This window comes from Penicillium argentinense (assembly GCF_028826775.1).
Source record: "Penicillium argentinense strain IBT 30761 chromosome Unknown utg000003l_segment0_segment0, whole genome shotgun sequence".
Classification (NCBI taxonomy): Eukaryota; Fungi; Ascomycota; class Eurotiomycetes; order Eurotiales; family Aspergillaceae; genus Penicillium; species Penicillium argentinense.
The window spans coordinates 877653-894951 of record NW_026622662.1 but is presented as its reverse complement, the minus strand read 5'-3'; the positions used below and the strand labels follow the sequence as shown (position 1 = coordinate 894951).

At 51.8% G+C, this 17299-nt stretch overlaps 7 protein-coding genes across 7 annotated transcripts; 3 read left to right on the top strand and 4 right to left on the bottom strand.

Annotated features, from left to right (window-relative positions):
* Positions 1-394: 394 nt before the first annotated feature.
* On the top strand, positions 395-2141 carry N7532_002463 (NIF domain protein; the record flags this gene model as incomplete). Its single annotated transcript, XM_056614957.1, has 2 exons — positions 395-1746; positions 1814-2141. 2 exons carry the CDS (start codon positions 395-397, stop codon positions 2139-2141), a joined length of 1680 nt encoding a protein of 559 aa, XP_056477929.1.
* A 1060-nt stretch (positions 2142-3201) lies between these two features.
* N7532_002462 (putative translation elongation factor eEF-1 subunit gamma) lies at positions 3202-4819 on the bottom strand (the record flags this gene model as incomplete). The annotated part of the gene is made up of 3 exons (XM_056614956.1): positions 3202-4193; positions 4529-4730; positions 4790-4819. The coding sequence occupies 3 exons, from the start codon at positions 4817-4819 to the stop codon at positions 3202-3204; spliced, it is 1224 nt and encodes a 407-aa protein (XP_056477928.1).
* Positions 4820-5027: 208 nt separating this feature from the next.
* On the top strand, positions 5028-6031 carry N7532_002461 (mitochondrial 37S ribosomal protein uS9m; the record flags this gene model as incomplete). The annotated part of the gene is made up of 2 exons (XM_056614955.1): positions 5028-5877; positions 5940-6031. The coding sequence occupies 2 exons, from the start codon at positions 5028-5030 to the stop codon at positions 6029-6031; spliced, it is 942 nt and encodes a 313-aa protein (XP_056477927.1).
* A 1492-nt stretch (positions 6032-7523) lies between these two features.
* Positions 7524-9168, bottom strand: N7532_002460 (uncharacterized protein; the record flags this gene model as incomplete). Its single annotated transcript, XM_056614954.1, has 3 exons — positions 7524-7618; positions 7743-8009; positions 8358-9168. The coding sequence occupies 3 exons, from the start codon at positions 9166-9168 to the stop codon at positions 7524-7526; spliced, it is 1173 nt and encodes a 390-aa protein (XP_056477926.1).
* Positions 9169-10944: 1776 nt separating this feature from the next.
* On the bottom strand, positions 10945-12235 carry cnaB (calcineurin regulatory subunit B; the record flags this gene model as incomplete). Its single annotated transcript, XM_056614953.1, has 6 exons — positions 10945-11160; positions 11254-11343; positions 11397-11793; positions 11874-11947; positions 12008-12060; positions 12127-12235. The coding sequence occupies 6 exons, from the start codon at positions 12233-12235 to the stop codon at positions 10945-10947; spliced, it is 939 nt and encodes a 312-aa protein (XP_056477925.1).
* A 127-nt stretch (positions 12236-12362) lies between these two features.
* Positions 12363-14672, top strand: N7532_002458 (uncharacterized protein; the record flags this gene model as incomplete). Its single annotated transcript, XM_056614952.1, has 5 exons — positions 12363-12490; positions 12682-12895; positions 13003-13485; positions 13549-13845; positions 13902-14672. 5 exons carry the CDS (start codon positions 12363-12365, stop codon positions 14670-14672), a joined length of 1893 nt encoding a protein of 630 aa, XP_056477924.1.
* A 642-nt stretch (positions 14673-15314) lies between these two features.
* N7532_002457 (ribosomal lysine N-methyltransferase) lies at positions 15315-17038 on the bottom strand (the record flags this gene model as incomplete). The annotated part of the gene is made up of 4 exons (XM_056614951.1): positions 15315-15794; positions 15884-16111; positions 16187-16785; positions 16888-17038. 4 exons carry the CDS (start codon positions 17036-17038, stop codon positions 15315-15317), a joined length of 1458 nt encoding a protein of 485 aa, XP_056477923.1.
* Between the last annotated feature and the right edge of the window lie 261 nt (positions 17039-17299).

Below are 17299 nucleotides of genomic sequence, written 5' to 3'. Positions count from 1 at the left end.
GATAACGGGCTGATTAGGCATTTCCCTAATCAATTTGATCGGCACCCAAACTCGCGCTTTTCTTTTATGCCTCGTCCATTTCACGCCGCCTGCCAACGGCCTACTTTAACTCGCTCGTTTCTCAGAAATCGTCGTTCTGCATTCATTCTCCTGGTATAGTATCACTTGTCACTCCCCGCTGATTTCACCACCATAGCTAATTGTTTCTTCATCGCAGCCCGGGTCACCTGTACCTATTTCCCACTCCAAACACCCTCCTTTCACTCAAATTCTGGTCAAAGTTGTCAAGCTGTATTCTCCAAATAAAAGGCAGAAACGCTTTTCCGGCACCCCATCGTGGTATACTGCACCTACAGGTCCTGGGCATCTGTTTCCGCACAATGGAACTGAAGCCATGGACTTGAATCCCACGTACGATCGCGAAAGTGGGGGGCATCCCCGACAATCACCTAGTGCCGAATTCCCCCAGGCGGATGGGTTTAGACAGGAGTATCAGGGTATTGTCGATCATCCCGCACCAATATACTATCCGCAACACCTACCGAATGGCCCGGGGTATAACCTATTTGCGATGCCACAGACCCATACTCCCTATTCGAGCCAATACCAGCCGAGTAGCAGCAATCAATTCTCGCCAATGGCATTTGGCACATTCAATGGCCAATTCTGGAACCCGCAAATTATGAGCCGCAGCTCTTCAGCCACCCCCTCTTTCATGCCTGTCGTTGACCAACGCTTTGCCAATTCCAAGATGGGAACCATGTCCAGCCCGTTGGCCATGACACCATTCAACAACCTCTCTAGCTTTGGGAGCTCTCGACCTATGAGTACAATGTCCGGCGCTCCTGAACAATTTTCCAATGCAAAGCATTCCCTCGCCAGAGAAAGATCAGCAACACCACCTGTTGAAGTTCCTTCCCCGACTGCCGAGTACATGCAGCAGGCAGCCAAAAAGCCACAAAGATGTGCCTCGCAGCGCCCGTTGTTGGTTATTCTTGATCTGAATGGCACCCTCATCTACCGTAAGGTACGAAAGTTGCCTCCTAGGTTTGCCTCCCGAGCTGGTCTCGAGCATTTCCTTGATATTTTGACCAAGAAATATTCTGTCATGATATGGTCCAGCTCACAACCTGCGACGGTGAATGCTGTTTGTCCGATGCTATTCACAAAAGATCAACATCAGGGCCTTGTGGCTCGATGGGGCCGTGACAAGTTCGGTCTCACGAGAGCGCAATACAATTCTAAGCTCCAGGTCTACAAGCAATTGCACAAGGTGTGGGATTCTCCTGAAATTCAGGCTGCGTACCCGGGTTCAAAGCAAAAGCCTACCAGTACGGGCAAAAAGAAGAAAAAGCTTAGGCGGGAACTACCTCTTGATCAGCGATGGGATCAGACAAACACCATCTTGATCGATGACAGCAAACTGAAAGCTCTCAGTGAGCCATACAACATTCTCGAGATACCGGAGTTCACCAATGACCCGAACGTCGATGAGTCGAATCTTTTCACGACAGTTCTTGCCAAGCTTGATACGCTCTCCCGATACGACGATGTCAGTAAGGTCCTTCACGAATGGAATGAAACTGCCGAACAGAAAGGAAGCAGTGTCTTTAATCTGGAAGATTCGCCGGAAGAAGACTTGGATGACGATCCGGAGGGTGGCATCAGCCTTCCCCAGCCTACCAATGCTCCTCCCTCAGCTTCGACCACGCCGGCGAAAAAGAAGAAAAATAAAAAGGCACGAAGGTAAGATTGTCCTAGCCGCATCATTCCTCGATGATCATCTAGGACATCTACTCATCTCTCAAAATAGTGAAATACCAACAGACCCCGAAGCAATTAAACTCGCGAGCGAGGAGCTTAAAGAGACACGCAAGGCCCGGAAAAGGGAAAAGAAAGCTGCCCAACAAGCCGCGAAAGCACTTTCTGAGCAATCGAACCCAAATCTCAAAGACACAGAGCATACCTCTGGCGCACCCGTCAATCCAGATGGACCACCGAGTAAGAAAAACAAGAAACAGAAGAAAAAGGCTAAATGGACAGAAGAGCGAGAGCCCCCTCGCCCAGGATGCCAGCACAATCGATCCCTCAGCCCCGCGCTACAGCTTTCGACATCGAGATGCCGGGTTTTCAATGGCTGATCCTCAAGAACATGTTCAAGAAAACCAGTTCACATGTGTCAACAACCAAATTCCCACCTCAGGGACTTCTGGTGGTCATACGAGCCCAGCTATGAGTGCTGCTCTTCTTCTTGCCGGCCAACAGAAGAGTGCAAAGGCTCGATCTCCTTCTCCGGCTACTTCTGTGGCTTCGGAAAATTCACTTCTTGATCGTCTAGAGGAAGGGCTTGGGTTTTCGAGACAATAACTTACTTGAATTGTGAATATACATGCAAAGAAAGCACCATGGATGCTACTGCATGCGCCTGAGTGAATGTTTATTTCTGAGAAAGAAGGTTCACTCTCGATAATGACCCGCCCATTGTTCCATTTGTTCATCTGTGGAGATTCATGTATACTACTAGTGAATAATGTCAAGTCAGCCGTTCGTGTATCAAGAAATGTTACAATTTATTATGTCCACGTCTCAATATATTATTCTATGCATTGATACCAAAGGTTACGACCGCTATGCTACCTCTTGTGTACCTTAGACTTTAAGCTCTATAGATGGAAAAACGCTCAGGCGTCAGGACACATCCCACTGGGCTATTAGTCAACAAAGCAGATCAGCCTAGGCGTGAGTCAATAACAACATCCTGCATCCCCAGAGCGAAATGACGGTTGAAGTTCAGCCCATGCAGTATGTTCGTCACCACAGTGACAATATCGTCTGACCAGTGTCAATCGTATCAAGCAAAGTACGTCTGATTCAACTACATTTTTGATTGATACGTATATGAACTACAGTAGAAAAAATTATTGCTTCGGAGACTCAGGTCTCGAGTAGAATTGATTGCTATTGAACTAGCAACGGCCAGCAATTTAGGTAGTAACCTAATGCTAGTCATATCATCTCGCATCACAACATATCATAACCGTGAACGTGAACCACATCGGCGCGTAACAGGAAAAAAGGGGGTGGGGGAGCATTTTGTCACCCGCAACCTGAAACCAGGCGCAGGGAGTAAGAAGAAGTGGGGTATTTGGTTGATGGCAAGGATGGGAGAAAGGAGAAAGAGAGTGCGGAATCTGCACACGCTTATTTGAAGACGTGGCCATCAACGGACTCGAGCTGCTTGCCGTCGACGGTGACGGGAGTGTCCCAGGCCCAGATGTCCTCGACGTACTTGCGGTCCTCCTCCTTGGAGGGGTCAAGCTTCTCGAAGTTGTAGGACTCCCAGTCAGGGGCGACATCGAAAGCGGGCATGGCCTCCTGGCCGCGAACAAGGAAGACACCGCGGATGACACAAGCGCTGTTGGCGCCGAAGACACCCTGGCAACCGAAGAGGTACTTGCGAGAAGCTTCAAGACGGGCGTGGAAGCCACCAATCAGGTTGTTGGCCATGAAGGTGAGGGTGAGCTCGTTGTCGTACTTGTAGTCGACCTTCCAGAGAGAGTACTCCTCGGGGTTGTAGTTCTTCCAGAACCACTCACGGAAGACAGTGCGGGTGTCCTCGTTAGAGTACTGACGCTTGACCTCGTCAATGGGAAGGCCGGGCTTGCCGAGAGCCTCAAGGGGGTGCTTGGGCTTGGGCTTCTCCTCGGCGGGCTTCTCGGCAGCAGGGGCGGGGGCAGGCTTGGGCTTCTCCTCCTTCTTGGGGGCAGTGTACTTGATGATCTCCTCAGCGAAGACGGGGTTCGCAACAACGGCCTTGAAGGCATCCTGGTTAATGATAGTGTTGTACCACCGGGTAACGGCGGGGTTGGCGCTGCGCCAGGCCTTGTCCAGAACGGTAGCGAAGGCGCGGGTCAGGAGAGCGGCAGTGAAGATATCAGCCAGGGTGATGCGCTCGCCAACCAGGTAGGTGTTGGTGGTGAGGTGAGCCTCAAGAGCACCAATGGTCTTCAGTGCGACCTTGGCGACCTCGTCGGTGGTCTTCTTGTTGTAGGGCTCGAGACCGAGAAGGGGGCGGTACCAGCCGCCGAAGCGGGGCAGGAGCTCGCCGTTGGCGAAGGACATCCAGCGGACGATGGAAGCATAGTCCTGCTTGGTCTTGCCAAGAAGGGTGGTCTTCTCGTTCTGGGAGGTCACTGTAACACCAAAACAGGTTAGTTATGGTCTGATTTTGACAGGTGGATCCACAATCGAGCAATCGGAAACATTAAAAAGAAAAGCAAGTGTCAAATAGGGGTGGATATGAATCCACACCCAAGGGGAAAAGAATTCCCCCCAAATGGAGGGGTATTCAGTTCTTCTCTTGTGTGATTTTCAGAGTTGGTGAGTTATCAACAGCTATAGTTCTGACAGGGATAACTAAAAATTTGAAACATCTCATCATGAAAAGGGGGAAGGCAAAGCCCAATAGCCTCTGAGAATTGAGACACTGCGGCAAAATAAAATAAAATAAAGCCGATTCAGAACGTACCGTAGATGGCGATGGCCATTGCCTCGGACAGGGTGAAGCCATTGGCACCCTCGAAAGCGGGGACCTTGCCGAGGGGGTGAATCTTGCGGTACTCAGCGCCAGAGTTGAACTCGGCGTTGGAGTTGGCATCGATCTTGACCAGTTCCAGGTCCAGGTCGTTGTGCTTGGCAGCGACCAGGATGGAGATGGTGCGAGGGTTGTCCTTGAAACAAAAGGTCAGATGAAGAACTCAAAGCAGGTGGAAGAAGCGATAGAACACACAGGAAGACCGTAGAGCTTGCCGAAAGCCATATTGAATGTGAGGGTGAAAGAGGGAATGGGGAGGAAGAAAAAGAAAGAGAAGAAGGAGAGGGGCAGAACTGAAATTTTGTGCGGGCACCCGCCCGAGTCGGCGCTCGGAGGAACTGTTCTTGCAGCAGTCACGTGACCGCGAGAAAACAGCGAACGGAACATCTTGAAACGCTGCGGTTGAAAGTGCATCCCCTTCCACGTCCTCACCATGGCTCGGCCCACCTCCAATGGCCTGGTCCAGGCGATGCAGTCCCTGCGACTGCACTCGCCTCTCCCACAGCGCTCTTGCCTTTCTTCATTACGGCACCATAGTCGCACCTATGCGACCGAGACTGAGACGCAAGCCCAGCCAGACTCAACACCCGACATGCCCGTCCAAGCTGCTCCAGAAATTGACTTCAGCACAAACTTCATCCGAAGCCCGGCCCGAATTATTCCCGCGTCTCCCTCTTATTTCTCCGGCAATCCGCGATTCGTCGACCACGTCCTCAACCTCGAGTCTCTGCAAGCCCGCTATGCTTCTCTCCCAATTCTCCCGGCCGGTGATGCCCCCCGAATGGCGTGGTTCAAGCTGAAGCAATTCCGTGAATACGTCGGAGAGCAAGTGCCTGTCAAGAAATACAAGAGTTTGATCAAGATTCTGCAACGGCTGAATCGCATTCAGCCGGATATGATTCCCGGGGAGGTGCGGAGTGTGTTGGATTCGTTTTTGCGCCCAGGAAACCCCTACGCTATCAAGCATGCGCCGCCTGAAGTCGATGAGAATGGAAAGGCGCGCGCGAAGGGCAAGCGTAAGGAGTCGACAGCTGTCGTTCAGCTGGTCGAGGGCGAGGGTGAGATCATTGTCAATGGGAAATCCCTCGTCGAGGCGTTCCCGCGGGTGCATGATCGAGAGAGCGCGCTGTGGGCTCTGCGCAGCACCCAGCGAATGGATAAATACAATGCTTGGGTTACGGTTCGAGGTGGCGGTGTGACTGGCCAGACGGAAGCTGTTACATTGGCGATCGCGCGAGCTTTGATGGTGCACGAGCCTGGCTTGAAGCCTGTTCTGCGCAGAGGTAAGATCTCTTCCGGAGCTAATTTACATTGTTCCAGTTTTGCTGACATTCTCTTTTTCCAGCTGGTGTTATTACCGTCGATGCTCGCCGGGTGGAGAGAAAGAAGCCTGGACATGTCAAGGCCCGCAAGATGCCTGCTTGGGTCAAGCGGTGAGCCCAAAAAAGAAAAAAGGCAAAGTTTTCCTCAAGCGACTACTGTTCTGTACTATCTATCTATTATGTATTATTCTACTTGCATGGCATCTCAAGCCAGTTCTGTTCTATATCCTGTACTGAATGCATATGGGGCCTTCCACCGAATGATACCTTTACGTCAGTACAAATGCTGGCTGATTTGGCAATTTTGATTTGATCAGTGTAGAGGTCGGAGCTTCCGCTCACAAAATAGGCCGCCTGGTTCAAATCATTCAAGCTTCTTTGTCTTGGGGCCCGAGGCCTTGGCCGAACTGATCTTGCAGTAGAAGACCAGCATGGTGATCAGAAATCATGTATGTGACCGGCTCCAGGACGTAAATGAATGAGAAGTCGATCAGCCAGTGATCAGAGGACAATGAATAGCGGAAGTGGCTGGAAGAGCCAATCTACTCGAGGTGGCGGGTTCTCCTTTTAGTTGACATTGTCTCCCTTGCGCTCATGGGTACCCCGCGCAAGGATGAAGTTCGCTATATTCGGTCATTGTACAGCTTCTCAGAAGTCGTGCCGCGGTATGGGCTCAGTAATAATCGAGTGGGCAGACAAAAGTCCCAATATTTTTTTCAGGCCCTCGCGTTCTAAACGCCTTTATTTTTCTGCTTCATTTTGCTGACTGAACGGATTTGCACAGCCAGGGATCGAAAGATCGCAAGAATGACATAGCGTAGGGTTCCTGCAGAGGACGCCTGTCCAGGAATATGGCCCCGATCCAAAAGTACCCCAATCGGAGATCCGTACAGGTTGAAAAAAAAAAAGAAAGGAATGCAACTTCAAGAGTACCCCGGAGCGACCAAAACCCAGATCAAATAAACATAAAGTTGGGAACTTGTACCGATTGCGCCGAAGGCCTATTTCCCATTCTTTTTTTTGGTATCCGCACGCCAAAATGCAACTATCCACAAAAGAAAACAACCCAAGCCCGCACAAGCAAGAAGAAAAAAGGAAATCAGAAAGGGAGGAAGAAGGAACATGAAGTGATGTTATGTACGACTCGCAAGTTTCATAGAGAGACGATGGTTGGCCACCGATGGCGTGTGGTCACTACTCATAGACGGAGAGGGACACGGTTGGAGTCCAGATGGACATCAAGCTGAGACGGACAACCCCAATGCGGAATGATAAACAGAATAGAAAGGGACGGACCCAAATCCCGATCCGATGGATCGTCACGAATGGAGAAATGTGACGAGGGAAGGTGATCAGTCCCAAGGGTTTGGGGCGATCTCCCATCTTCCACATTCCGCTGGGTGATTGGCGTGGCGCTAGTAGGCAATAGCTTCGCCATGGCGGCTGCTACCTCATGTTTGTCCCGCAACCGACCTGTCGGGGCTGATTTGCATTTTGATCGAGAAAAGTTGGCCCGTGTGTCGCCCTATGGAGCCGTGTGTTTTGTGACAAACGGCGGGAAGGAGGGGGTGAAGACGATGTGGTTGGCTGGCAAGTTAGAGCTTGGTTCAGGGCCGCGGAACCGCTGTGGCGGGTTCAGGCATGGCGGGAATGCGGCGGAGCTCCGGTCGGCTCTCTATAACATCCAGGCATTGACCCAGAACTAAAGACACTCGGTTAGCTTTGGACGATAGTCATCAATTGCGATAGATCGACCCCGCCTCAAAAAAGAGTAGGATTCGACAATAATGTTGACAAAAGAGGAACGTAGGGGGGAAAGGACCCACCACATAGAATCTCTTCTTCCCATATACCCAACTGATAATCGACGAGTCCATACTGCTCGAGTTGGTCACAAAGCTGAATCAAATCCTTGCCCATGGCTTCTAATCGATCTCGACTGATGAGGCTCATATGCGCTGGCGGATGACCCGTCGCAATCAGATCTTGGGAGATATCTTTCTGTTTCTGACAGACAGCCAGCCAACATAAATTGAAATCATTCCACAACTGCAGTCGATCTTGATAGAGGAGGTGGTCGTCGCGCAGAATGCCTATGTATGACAAGAGAAAAGGAATTAGTCTCTTTCTTTTTTTTTTTTTTTTTTTTTGGCCCTTTCATCACCCTCTCTCTTCTTGAGGGCCTGTCAGAAATGATGCTGGCATGACACGTGTCTGCAGACTCTCAAAGAGATATGGGTGGGGAAACACTGAAAATACTGAGAAAAACCAAATCAAAACACCCCTCTCGCCGTTCCCCCGGAAAAGAAAATAGAGTCCAGGCAAGAGTGCGATTTGGTGCGACGCTTGGGGGCGCCCTGGGACGCGGCGGGAACTGTGCACTGGCATTGTACCTCCCGCAAGGTAAAAAATGAAATGGCATGGAAAGGAGCCGAACCTACCAAGATCCCGTGCGTTAGTCACAAGCCACTCGGAAATTTCCAGCAGCGATCGGCTGGCTTCCACCAATCGCCCGGCGCGCGCATGGTCGAAGGTGCTGTGCAGGGCTCGCCGGTACTGGGTGTATGCTTCGTCTAGGTTGGAGGGATCGGCCACGGGCTGCTGAGGCGAGTCTGTCTGCTGCTGCGGCGGATCCAATCTGCCAGCCGCCGCAGGGCCAATTGGCGTGAAATCGGTCATAGTGGCGGGGAAGGGTTGTGTGGTGCTCGGACGTGCCATGGGACCGGGTTGATTATATGGCAGCTGTGCATTCAGATATGGCGAGAGCCCTGGGACCCCCGTCCCCGAGGGTTCCTCGGGGGTGAAATACTGTGGAACGGGAAATTGGTTCGACAGGGCCTCAATCGCTGCAGACTGCCGTGTCGGGTACTGTGGAACAACTTCAAAGGGTCCTTGGGCTGGACCCTGCTGACCAAATCCGTACAGCATGGCCGGCTCGTACGGCACGAACGGCGGCATCTCTGGCGCCCGGCGGCGCTGCTGGCTCGTCGACGGCGTCTGGCGCGGCCGCGCGAACTCAGGCGGATAGGACTGCACCTCGTTGCCCTGCAGCGATCCGCCGGCGAAGGAGCTGCCTGTGTACCCGTAGTCGTAGGACATCTGAGCCCGCTCCGGTGGCTGCGACAGCCCCGTTGGGTCCCCACGTGGGTGCATGGCCGACTCGAAGGGATCGGTTGTACGGCCTCTGGCCGCCGCATTGCCAGATCGTGCCATCAACCGCTCATGCTGCTTGCGGTGGTCGTCGCCATCCATTAGACCGTTCCACCGGGGCCCGAGGAGATCGAGATCGGCCCAAGATCTGGGGGACAGCGGCGGACTTGCGTAGGATGCCAGCTTGCAGTAGTCACGGCGAGTTGCAAATCCCCAGTAGATATAGTTTCTTGCGGCGAACGTTGAATTTGCTGTATTTTGCTCACTAGCCTTTGTGTTGTTGTCGTGTCGTGCTGTTTTTCTCTTTCTTTTCTTTTTGCTTCTTTTTTTGGTTCTCTGTCTCCGCAATGAACAGTCAGGCCACGGACGGATGTAGTTCTCTTGAATGTAGATTCTTGAATCTGCGGAACCTGATGAAGGTCCACGATAGACTTTTCAACGAGTCCCACTTAGATGGATGACCAGCTGAGTGAAGTAACGCAGGGAGATAGCGCCACAAGTTGAAGAATAATATAGTGAGCGTCAAAAAGCGAGAGTGTGAGAGTCCAAGTGCTGATGAGACCAAAAAAGCGAGGGAAGATCGAAGGGAATTACATGGAGACGAAAATTCCCAGCTGAAATTTATAATACCTCAAACGGTCGCGATGGGTCTCTCCAAAGGGGAAGAAATTGATTGATTTCAGCCCCAGACGCCCCAAAAAAAGAAGGGCTTCGCAGGAATATGACCAATCTGATCGGAGTGAGCCGGGGAAAGGGAAAAGGATGACGCTAGATGGGGTGGGAAATGGACAAGAGAGAGAGGGGGTGGGAGAAGAGCTGAACATACCAGTAACACGTCTCCAGTACCGGCGCAAAGAACCAAGCACGATGTCTCGTGGACGGACTGGGTACCTGGAAGGGATAGTATTTGGAGACTATCTACTTAGGATGGCGCTAGGCCAACGATCGCACACCGATCTACGCCCGAACTCTGCGCGTCTGCGATCGCCCGGGAACCCGGCGCGCTGGTTCCTGGTGGGTATCCCGAAAGCTAGGGATGACAGAAAGGGAGGGTCAGGTGTCTGTTTTTCTTTTTCTTTGATTTATTTTCTTGGGTGTAACTCGCGATGGGGCTGACAATCCCAGCGGAGCCCTAATGGAAACCAAGCTCGCCGCAGATCGCACCCAACCATCTGGGTCAGGTCAGTCGATTCGATCTGGGGTTCGGTGTAAGCAGCAATCCGAAACTACAACAGAAATCCAGGCAAGCAAACCAACGGCCTCCAACAAACGTAGCTAGGTCCCAAAAAAGGGGGGTGGCGTGTGTGTATGGGTGTGGAAGAAAGAGAGAGAGAGTGAGTGAGTGAGTGAGAGAGGAGAGAGCAGTGACATTCCGAGACGCAGATTATTGCTCGGACAGCTGCTGCCCACCCCCTTCGTTCTCGGATATCTGCGACAAACACTCGAGTCCGATCCACACCCAAAAGGTACCAGAATTTCAAATTCAGAGATCGGGCAGACAATGCCCGAGCCCGGATCTGCAAAGGCTGGAGTACGTGGATCGGCGGATCAGTAGATCATCTGGCGCAAGATGTCGAATCCCCCAGGGTTCGTTCCGCCCCCAACCGGATCCGATACTCTGGTTGGGATGGGGACGTCCCGAGGGCAAGGGGCGAAAGGTAGACGCAGGCGCAGAACAGAAAAAGAGAAAAGGGAAAAAAAGAAAAGTCGGTTTCATCTCGTTCCGAACAGCCCTCGAGGGTGAGGATGATGCAATCTGCACAACCCAGAGACTCGGTCTCATCTTGCACGCCTCCTGTGCACCCTCCGCTAGTCTGGCTGGAGCCCGGCAGTTTCACCGTGCTGACGTTTCTGGTCCCTGTCAGCTGACGATGCCATTTATAGCTGAGCTGGCTGCTCGGAGATTGCCACCGAGAGCTCCCCGGGAAGGGAGACGGTGCCCGCGAGAAGCCATGGGAGTGGGAAAACATTGGAACGGATTGAAATTGCGACTGGACCCCCTCCCGGTTGAGATGGCACAGCACCACGAGACTTGCAGTTCGGACGGAGGTTGACCCGAGGCTCGAGAGGGATGGGAATATCATTGCCAGTAAACTACATAAAAAAAACATCACATCGCTGGTCATAGAGTCGTAAGACGAATGATCGCCTGCACAGAGCTTCGACAGAGTAAGAGAAGTGAGAAACCGGATGAACAGCAGATCGTAAACCAAAGGCAAAGAAGGGTACGGGATACTGGTCGACGCTGCGAGGTCCAGCATTCGGGTTATATTTGGTCTAATCCAAGTTAGTAAATATTGATTCCAAATAACCCCGTCCACACAAGGCACAAGGGCAGAACAGTCATCACGAGAAGAGCGGGTAAAGGTGAAACGTGAAACGTGAAACTTACTCAACGTCATGCTCAGGTTCACATCGGTACTCTCCACCATCTCAGTGAACTCCTCAAAGCTGATTCGTCCGTCCTGGTCCTTGTCGGCTTCCATAATGGTCTTGTCCACAATCTGCTGTAGCTGCATGTCCTTGAGGTTGTTACCAACCATCATCTTTAAGACGATGAACAGTTCGCCATTGGAAATATAGCCGTCCCGATCAATGTCGTAAACCTTGAAGGCAAATCGGAGTTTTTCTTCTTTGTTGCCCTTGGAGCTGAATGCCGAAAGACCAGTCACGAATTCTTGAAAATCGACATCGCCGCCACCGTCCTCATCGAAAATTGCGATCATTCTAGGAAGGGTGAAGAGAAACATCGAGTTATTTATGTATGGTCGTCGGGGAAAGGTGGGGGGTGGATGATGTGGACGAACCTCGTGGCAAGAGGGTTGGAGGAGACCTGGGGCAAGGACAGAAACTCATCGCGGTCGATTGTACCGGAGCCGTCCTAAAGATGAGTGTTAGGATTCAGTCGCAGAATTTGAGTCTACTATCATGCGTATCGAACCTTGTCAAGCTTCATGAATCGCTTCCGCAGGCGATCTACCTCTTCGCGATCGACTTGGGTGGTGCTGTCAGCATGCGCCTCATGACCTCATCTCCACCGCGACCGGATTCGAAACATACAGTTGGAGGTCGACACAATGTTGTCAAAGAGCTGTGTGGTGCCCACAGAGCCCCGTCGGCGCTGCGCGCTCTGCATGGCGGCTGTGTTGGGCTGGGTTGGCTGGTCCATCGCGTAGGGAGAGGAATGTGAGAGGGGGAAAGGACGGGCGGGTGGGCGGAGAATGGAGGGAGGGTTCCCGATCGAACAAGCGTCAACACAGGTGACGAGTGAAAGAAAGATTGTAGTGAAGCAAACAATGCAGCCAGCGAGCGTGAATGCAAGGAAGGAACAAAGCACTGAAGCTGGGGTTGAATGGAGGTTGCCCAGAACGGAAGGGCCGTTCAGTGAATCTGATAATGCCCAGCCCCGCCCTAACCGGAACGGGTCAGTGAAGCGAGCCCCTGAGGCCGTGCACGCCGCCATAATAGGCCATCACCGGGTGACATTGCAACGTCAACCCAACCGTCTGTCGCGAACCCACTCAACTTCCGCCGTCGATTTCCCCCCCTTATTCATCAGTTTTTACCACGAAACTACGACTACTAGATAGCGCATGATCCGACGTTTTGATTGAGACCCGATTTATCTCCTCCCCGCCCATGGTCGCTGGCCTTTCGCGCGTCCCGACGCTATGACTCGGTACGGGGGCTGGGCCGGACGCGCCCCAAGAAGCTCACTGCGAAGGCGTCTATCCCGATCGTCCATGAACATCAAATTGATGTCATCGATGATGAGCTTCAATCTACTCTCCAGCAGATTGAAACAGGTGTTGAAAAGGCCGAGGAGTCCGTAAGTCGCCCTCATCCTAATTTTAGCCTCATCCCTGTATATCACGTGATGATATCGCCAAAGCGACACGAAAATTTCATGATGCTGACTCTCGATGCGCAACACAGGAATTCCACTTGCAGGTCGCGATCAATGCCACAGCCCAAGGAAAAGTCAACGCTGCGCACATCCCAACTCCCGAAACCATCCTCAGCAATCTCCAATATGACGAGTTGTACCCACCTCTCTTCTCGCAACCTGCGACATACATCCGCTTTTCTTCCACCGTGGAAGACTGCTGTGGTTGCCCGTACAACATGACAGAGGAAGACGATGTCTTTCTCAAGATCTTCAATCAGAAGTGCGGTGGCTCAGGTCGCTGCACAGAAGACGATTTCGAGGCAACTATGAACTTTTTCGAGGAGACAGCGCATGCGAAACAGCCCTACGCAGCTGTTGATAGCCCACCTGTGCTGGCATTTGCCGACATGGAGGAGGCCATGGATGCAACAGTCGAGGATAACGTCAAGCACTTCGCGAAGCACATCTATGAGCATTGGAAGTCGCGCCGCGCTGTGACCGGAAATCGTTCATTGGAACCTAATCTGAAGGTACGTTCAGCCAATGCATTAGCCGAGGGTTTTTGTGAGAGAGATACTGACTTTTCACTCCAGTTCGAAACCGGACAGGACACCGACGATAGCGACCCGTATGTCTGCTTCCGCCGTCGCGAAGTTCGCCAAATTCGCAAGACTCGTGGCCGAGACGCGCAGAGTACCGAGAAGCTGCGGCGACTTCGCAAGGAACTTGAAGATTCGCGGCAGTTGGTTGCTTTCGTGCGCCAGCGCGAGGTTGCGCGCAACGAGATGGTTAGCATGGACCAACGTCTCTTCCGACAGCGCTCTGAGGTCAAGGACATGAAGCGGAAGCTGAACATCAAGGATGACGATGAGGACCTCATCAACCAAAAGGTTTGTTTGTATCCGCCCTTCGCTAATGGTAAGATTGCTAACACTTGCCTTTATAGCCCAAGAAGAAGTCGCAGCCCGATGTACCATCTCGGCAACCCACTGCTCCTCAAATCCGCATGCCTCTCAAGGCTGGCTTGCAGGGGGCAGAGGATTTGCAGCTTCTGGAAGATGTTCAGGCAGAAAAGGAAAGTGAGATCATGCGCGATATCAAAATGAACATCGCCAAGCACATCAAGTGGAACGAAGGATATGTGGATCACACTCGTGCACCCCTCTCTCCTGCTGTGGAGAAGACGTTCGATGAGGCTACCTTCCGCCATGCTATAACCGCGCAACTTCCAACGCCACCCTCTTCGAATGCATCCGACGCAATGGATACATCGCCAGATGTCACCAGTCCTCTGGCCGCCCGAGACAAGCTTGCTCGGCGAGCCGTTGATCTCCATGAAGAACCATCTCGTATGCCGTCATTCCGACGACGAGTAGGTCGGGGCGGTCGTTTGATGATTGATCGGCGAAACGTCGCGGCATCCCGAGTCGAGATGGACCCGCTCAAGGCCGATCGATTCAAGTTCGATCAAGAGGATTCTGACGAAGATATGTCCTATGATACCGACGGGTTCAGCATCCAACTCATGCAGCACCGTGCCATTACCATGGCCAAGGCTCGGGAGCAGGCCGCGGTGGCTGCTCATGCGCAAGCGCAGGCGCAGGCGCAGGCAGCCCCGTCCCGATTCCCACGAGTAATCCAGGATTCGTTCGGGAACCCCATCCCTCCTGCAGGAAATGCCGGTAACCCCACGGCTGCTACCTCGTCTGAGGGTTGATAATGATGTCTTCTTTTCCCCGATTTGCCATTTCTTTTTTGTTCGCAGCATTTGGCGGGCGTTCCGTGTGTTTGTTTTCTCCATCTTTTCACCTCTTCACCAGATTCTCCAATACTTGTATTTTTAGTTTCACCTCACGCTTTGACGAATACCGTGGGTGACGAAGGGTTTTTCGTTTCATCGTCTTGAAGACCTGCCCGAGCCCTCTTCTTTCCCTTGCCCCTTTGACGCTTACCTGCCGTCATACTCCATGCCGCCGTTTCAATTCTGTTGCAGGAGGCCGTCGAGCGGTTGGGCTCATTCTTTTGCACAGCAAGCCTGCTGGTCTCTGCATCCGTTAGTGTACATATTATTATTACCCTTATTACCCCCTTCTTATTCTCTTTCTCTTTTATTCTTCCTGCGGAGGGGCGCTCGGTCGAAGAGACCGCTGATTTGTATGATGGATAACCGAAGTTATGTTGCCTGCAATGATGGGAAAAAAAGATAGGACAAAAAGACACTTCCAAAATCTAACAGAAATATGATACTTCGCGAATATTCTCTGGTCGCTTTTGCTTTTTCTTGTCGGGATTGTAGCGAGTAGTCCCTTAGGAGGTTTGTCGGACCCAAGGCAGACGACTTTCAGGCTCTCGTTCTCAATCAGAGTCTGCGGGCCTTCGGATCCCTCGTATCATAGCTATCACCGTTGGCAATCCTTTTGAGCGATCCTGTGGTCCCAGAAGGGTTGAGCATAGCCATCACGGCCTGGATGATCTCCTTTTCACCGATGCGGACCTGAAGGGCCATCTTTTGTCGCCGATTTGACCCTTCAAGGAACACGGGTGACTGTGGAGGAGGAAGGCCCGCCAACAGTTGAACGTCGTGAGAAAGTGAGGTGGCATATTGGGCCAGTTTGGTCTGTAGAGCCTTGTAGAGAAGAGCGGGCTGGTCCTCATCCATTGACGGCTTTGGTGGCTTGTTCCTAGATCGACGTTGTTCAAAGCCTTCCGGTGTCTGGCATAGCGTAGTGAGCAGAATTACAAGTTCTGCGGGGAGAATGTCTTCAAGCGAGGCGTCGTTGAGAGGCCTCGGAATCACGTAGCCATCGTCCAGAACGTCGTGCTCTTCAAGAAATTGAAGCTGGCTCGAAATCAGTCAATTTTCTCATATAATTTCGCTAATACAGTGGGACTTTTTGAGGGCTCTTGAAAAAACTTTTGAATACATACTCTGGGTTGGGACTCTACATCGCAGTTCGAAAGACCGGCTGCTTGGCAGATATCGCCCAAGGATATTTCAATGACGTCGAATGGAGCGTAATTGTCGGTCACATAGCCGTATCGACGTAGAAGGTCCGCACGGGGAATCTCTCCGTAGTCATTAAATATTTCTTCGCTCTCGTAGATTGGTTTGAGGGATTTCATGATCAGTGATCCCTCTTCTTGGTAGAGGCGGGCCTAATAAAAATATCAATCAGCATCATTAGAGATCTTGACGTATATATGATGAGAAGACCGATTTGCAAGACTCACATTGTTTCGGTCAGCGTCAGCGTTGAGCAAATCAGCCAGAGGGACCATGCCTTTGGAGAGCTGCTCTTCTTCATCATCGGTCAAATAACTCTCGTCTGCGTCTTCGGCTTCCTCTTCGTCGTCTTCAGACTTCTCAATGTCGAATGCATAAGCCATGATTAGAGATCCCATCTTGTGAGCGAGCTTGAGCAGGGATGAAGCGCCGGCATCGCCCTCATACGAGGCGAGACCATCAATAGGCGGGAAAAAAGACGGATTTTTCCGAACTATAGGAGCAATTGACTCCAAGATAGACTGATCGGCTCCTTGTTTGCCAATCTTGTCGACAATCGCACTGGCCTGCAACTCGTGCAACTCCGACGGTGACCAAAACATCAATGTGTCAAAGCTAGCGGGCAAGATTTGAAGATAGGGAGCCCATTTTGAGTTTGCACCTTTCAAATATTCGTAGAGCATGACCAGGATTAGAGACAACCAGGGGCCTAGGCTCTCCACATCTTGTGGTAGCAGGGATTTTAGGTCCGAGTTCTGCACAGCGAGGATCAAAGAACGTGGGATCGAGAATAGTTCTTCGCCTTCTTCGATATTTGCTCGGGCCACTGTAATTACAAGAGATTGTAATTATTAGGGACCGTACTTTCTCGTGGGACCTTTCGGGGCCAGTGTGGAGTTTGTGTGGCGGGAATTGGGAGTAAACTTACGGACACCTCGTCCTGCACCACTCGCTCGAAGATCAGCAAGGCGAATCTTAGGATTGATCCTGACACCCGGGTTTGCTTCCAGCCAGGCGACAAAATCATCCGACTGTTGTTGAAAGCTTGAAGAGTCGGGAAAGTGGGCGACGGAGGACATGGTGTAAGAGCCGTACGGAAGAGGAAGAAAATTAGAAAGCAAATGATATGCTAGACAGTTTCCTTCGGTTTCAGTCCTTGATTAGAACCAGGTCACGCCCCCTGAAGGGAGGTACAGCACGCTGAAGTCAGGGAGTGGGGGGAAAGGGGAAGGAAAAGGAAAAGAGTATGTAGATGGAGTCCGCGGATGCTTTCTGGGTTCGGAGAAACGGGAGTGCCGCTAACCGTTTTGGGTGGCTGATAACGATAAAGAAAACTATGC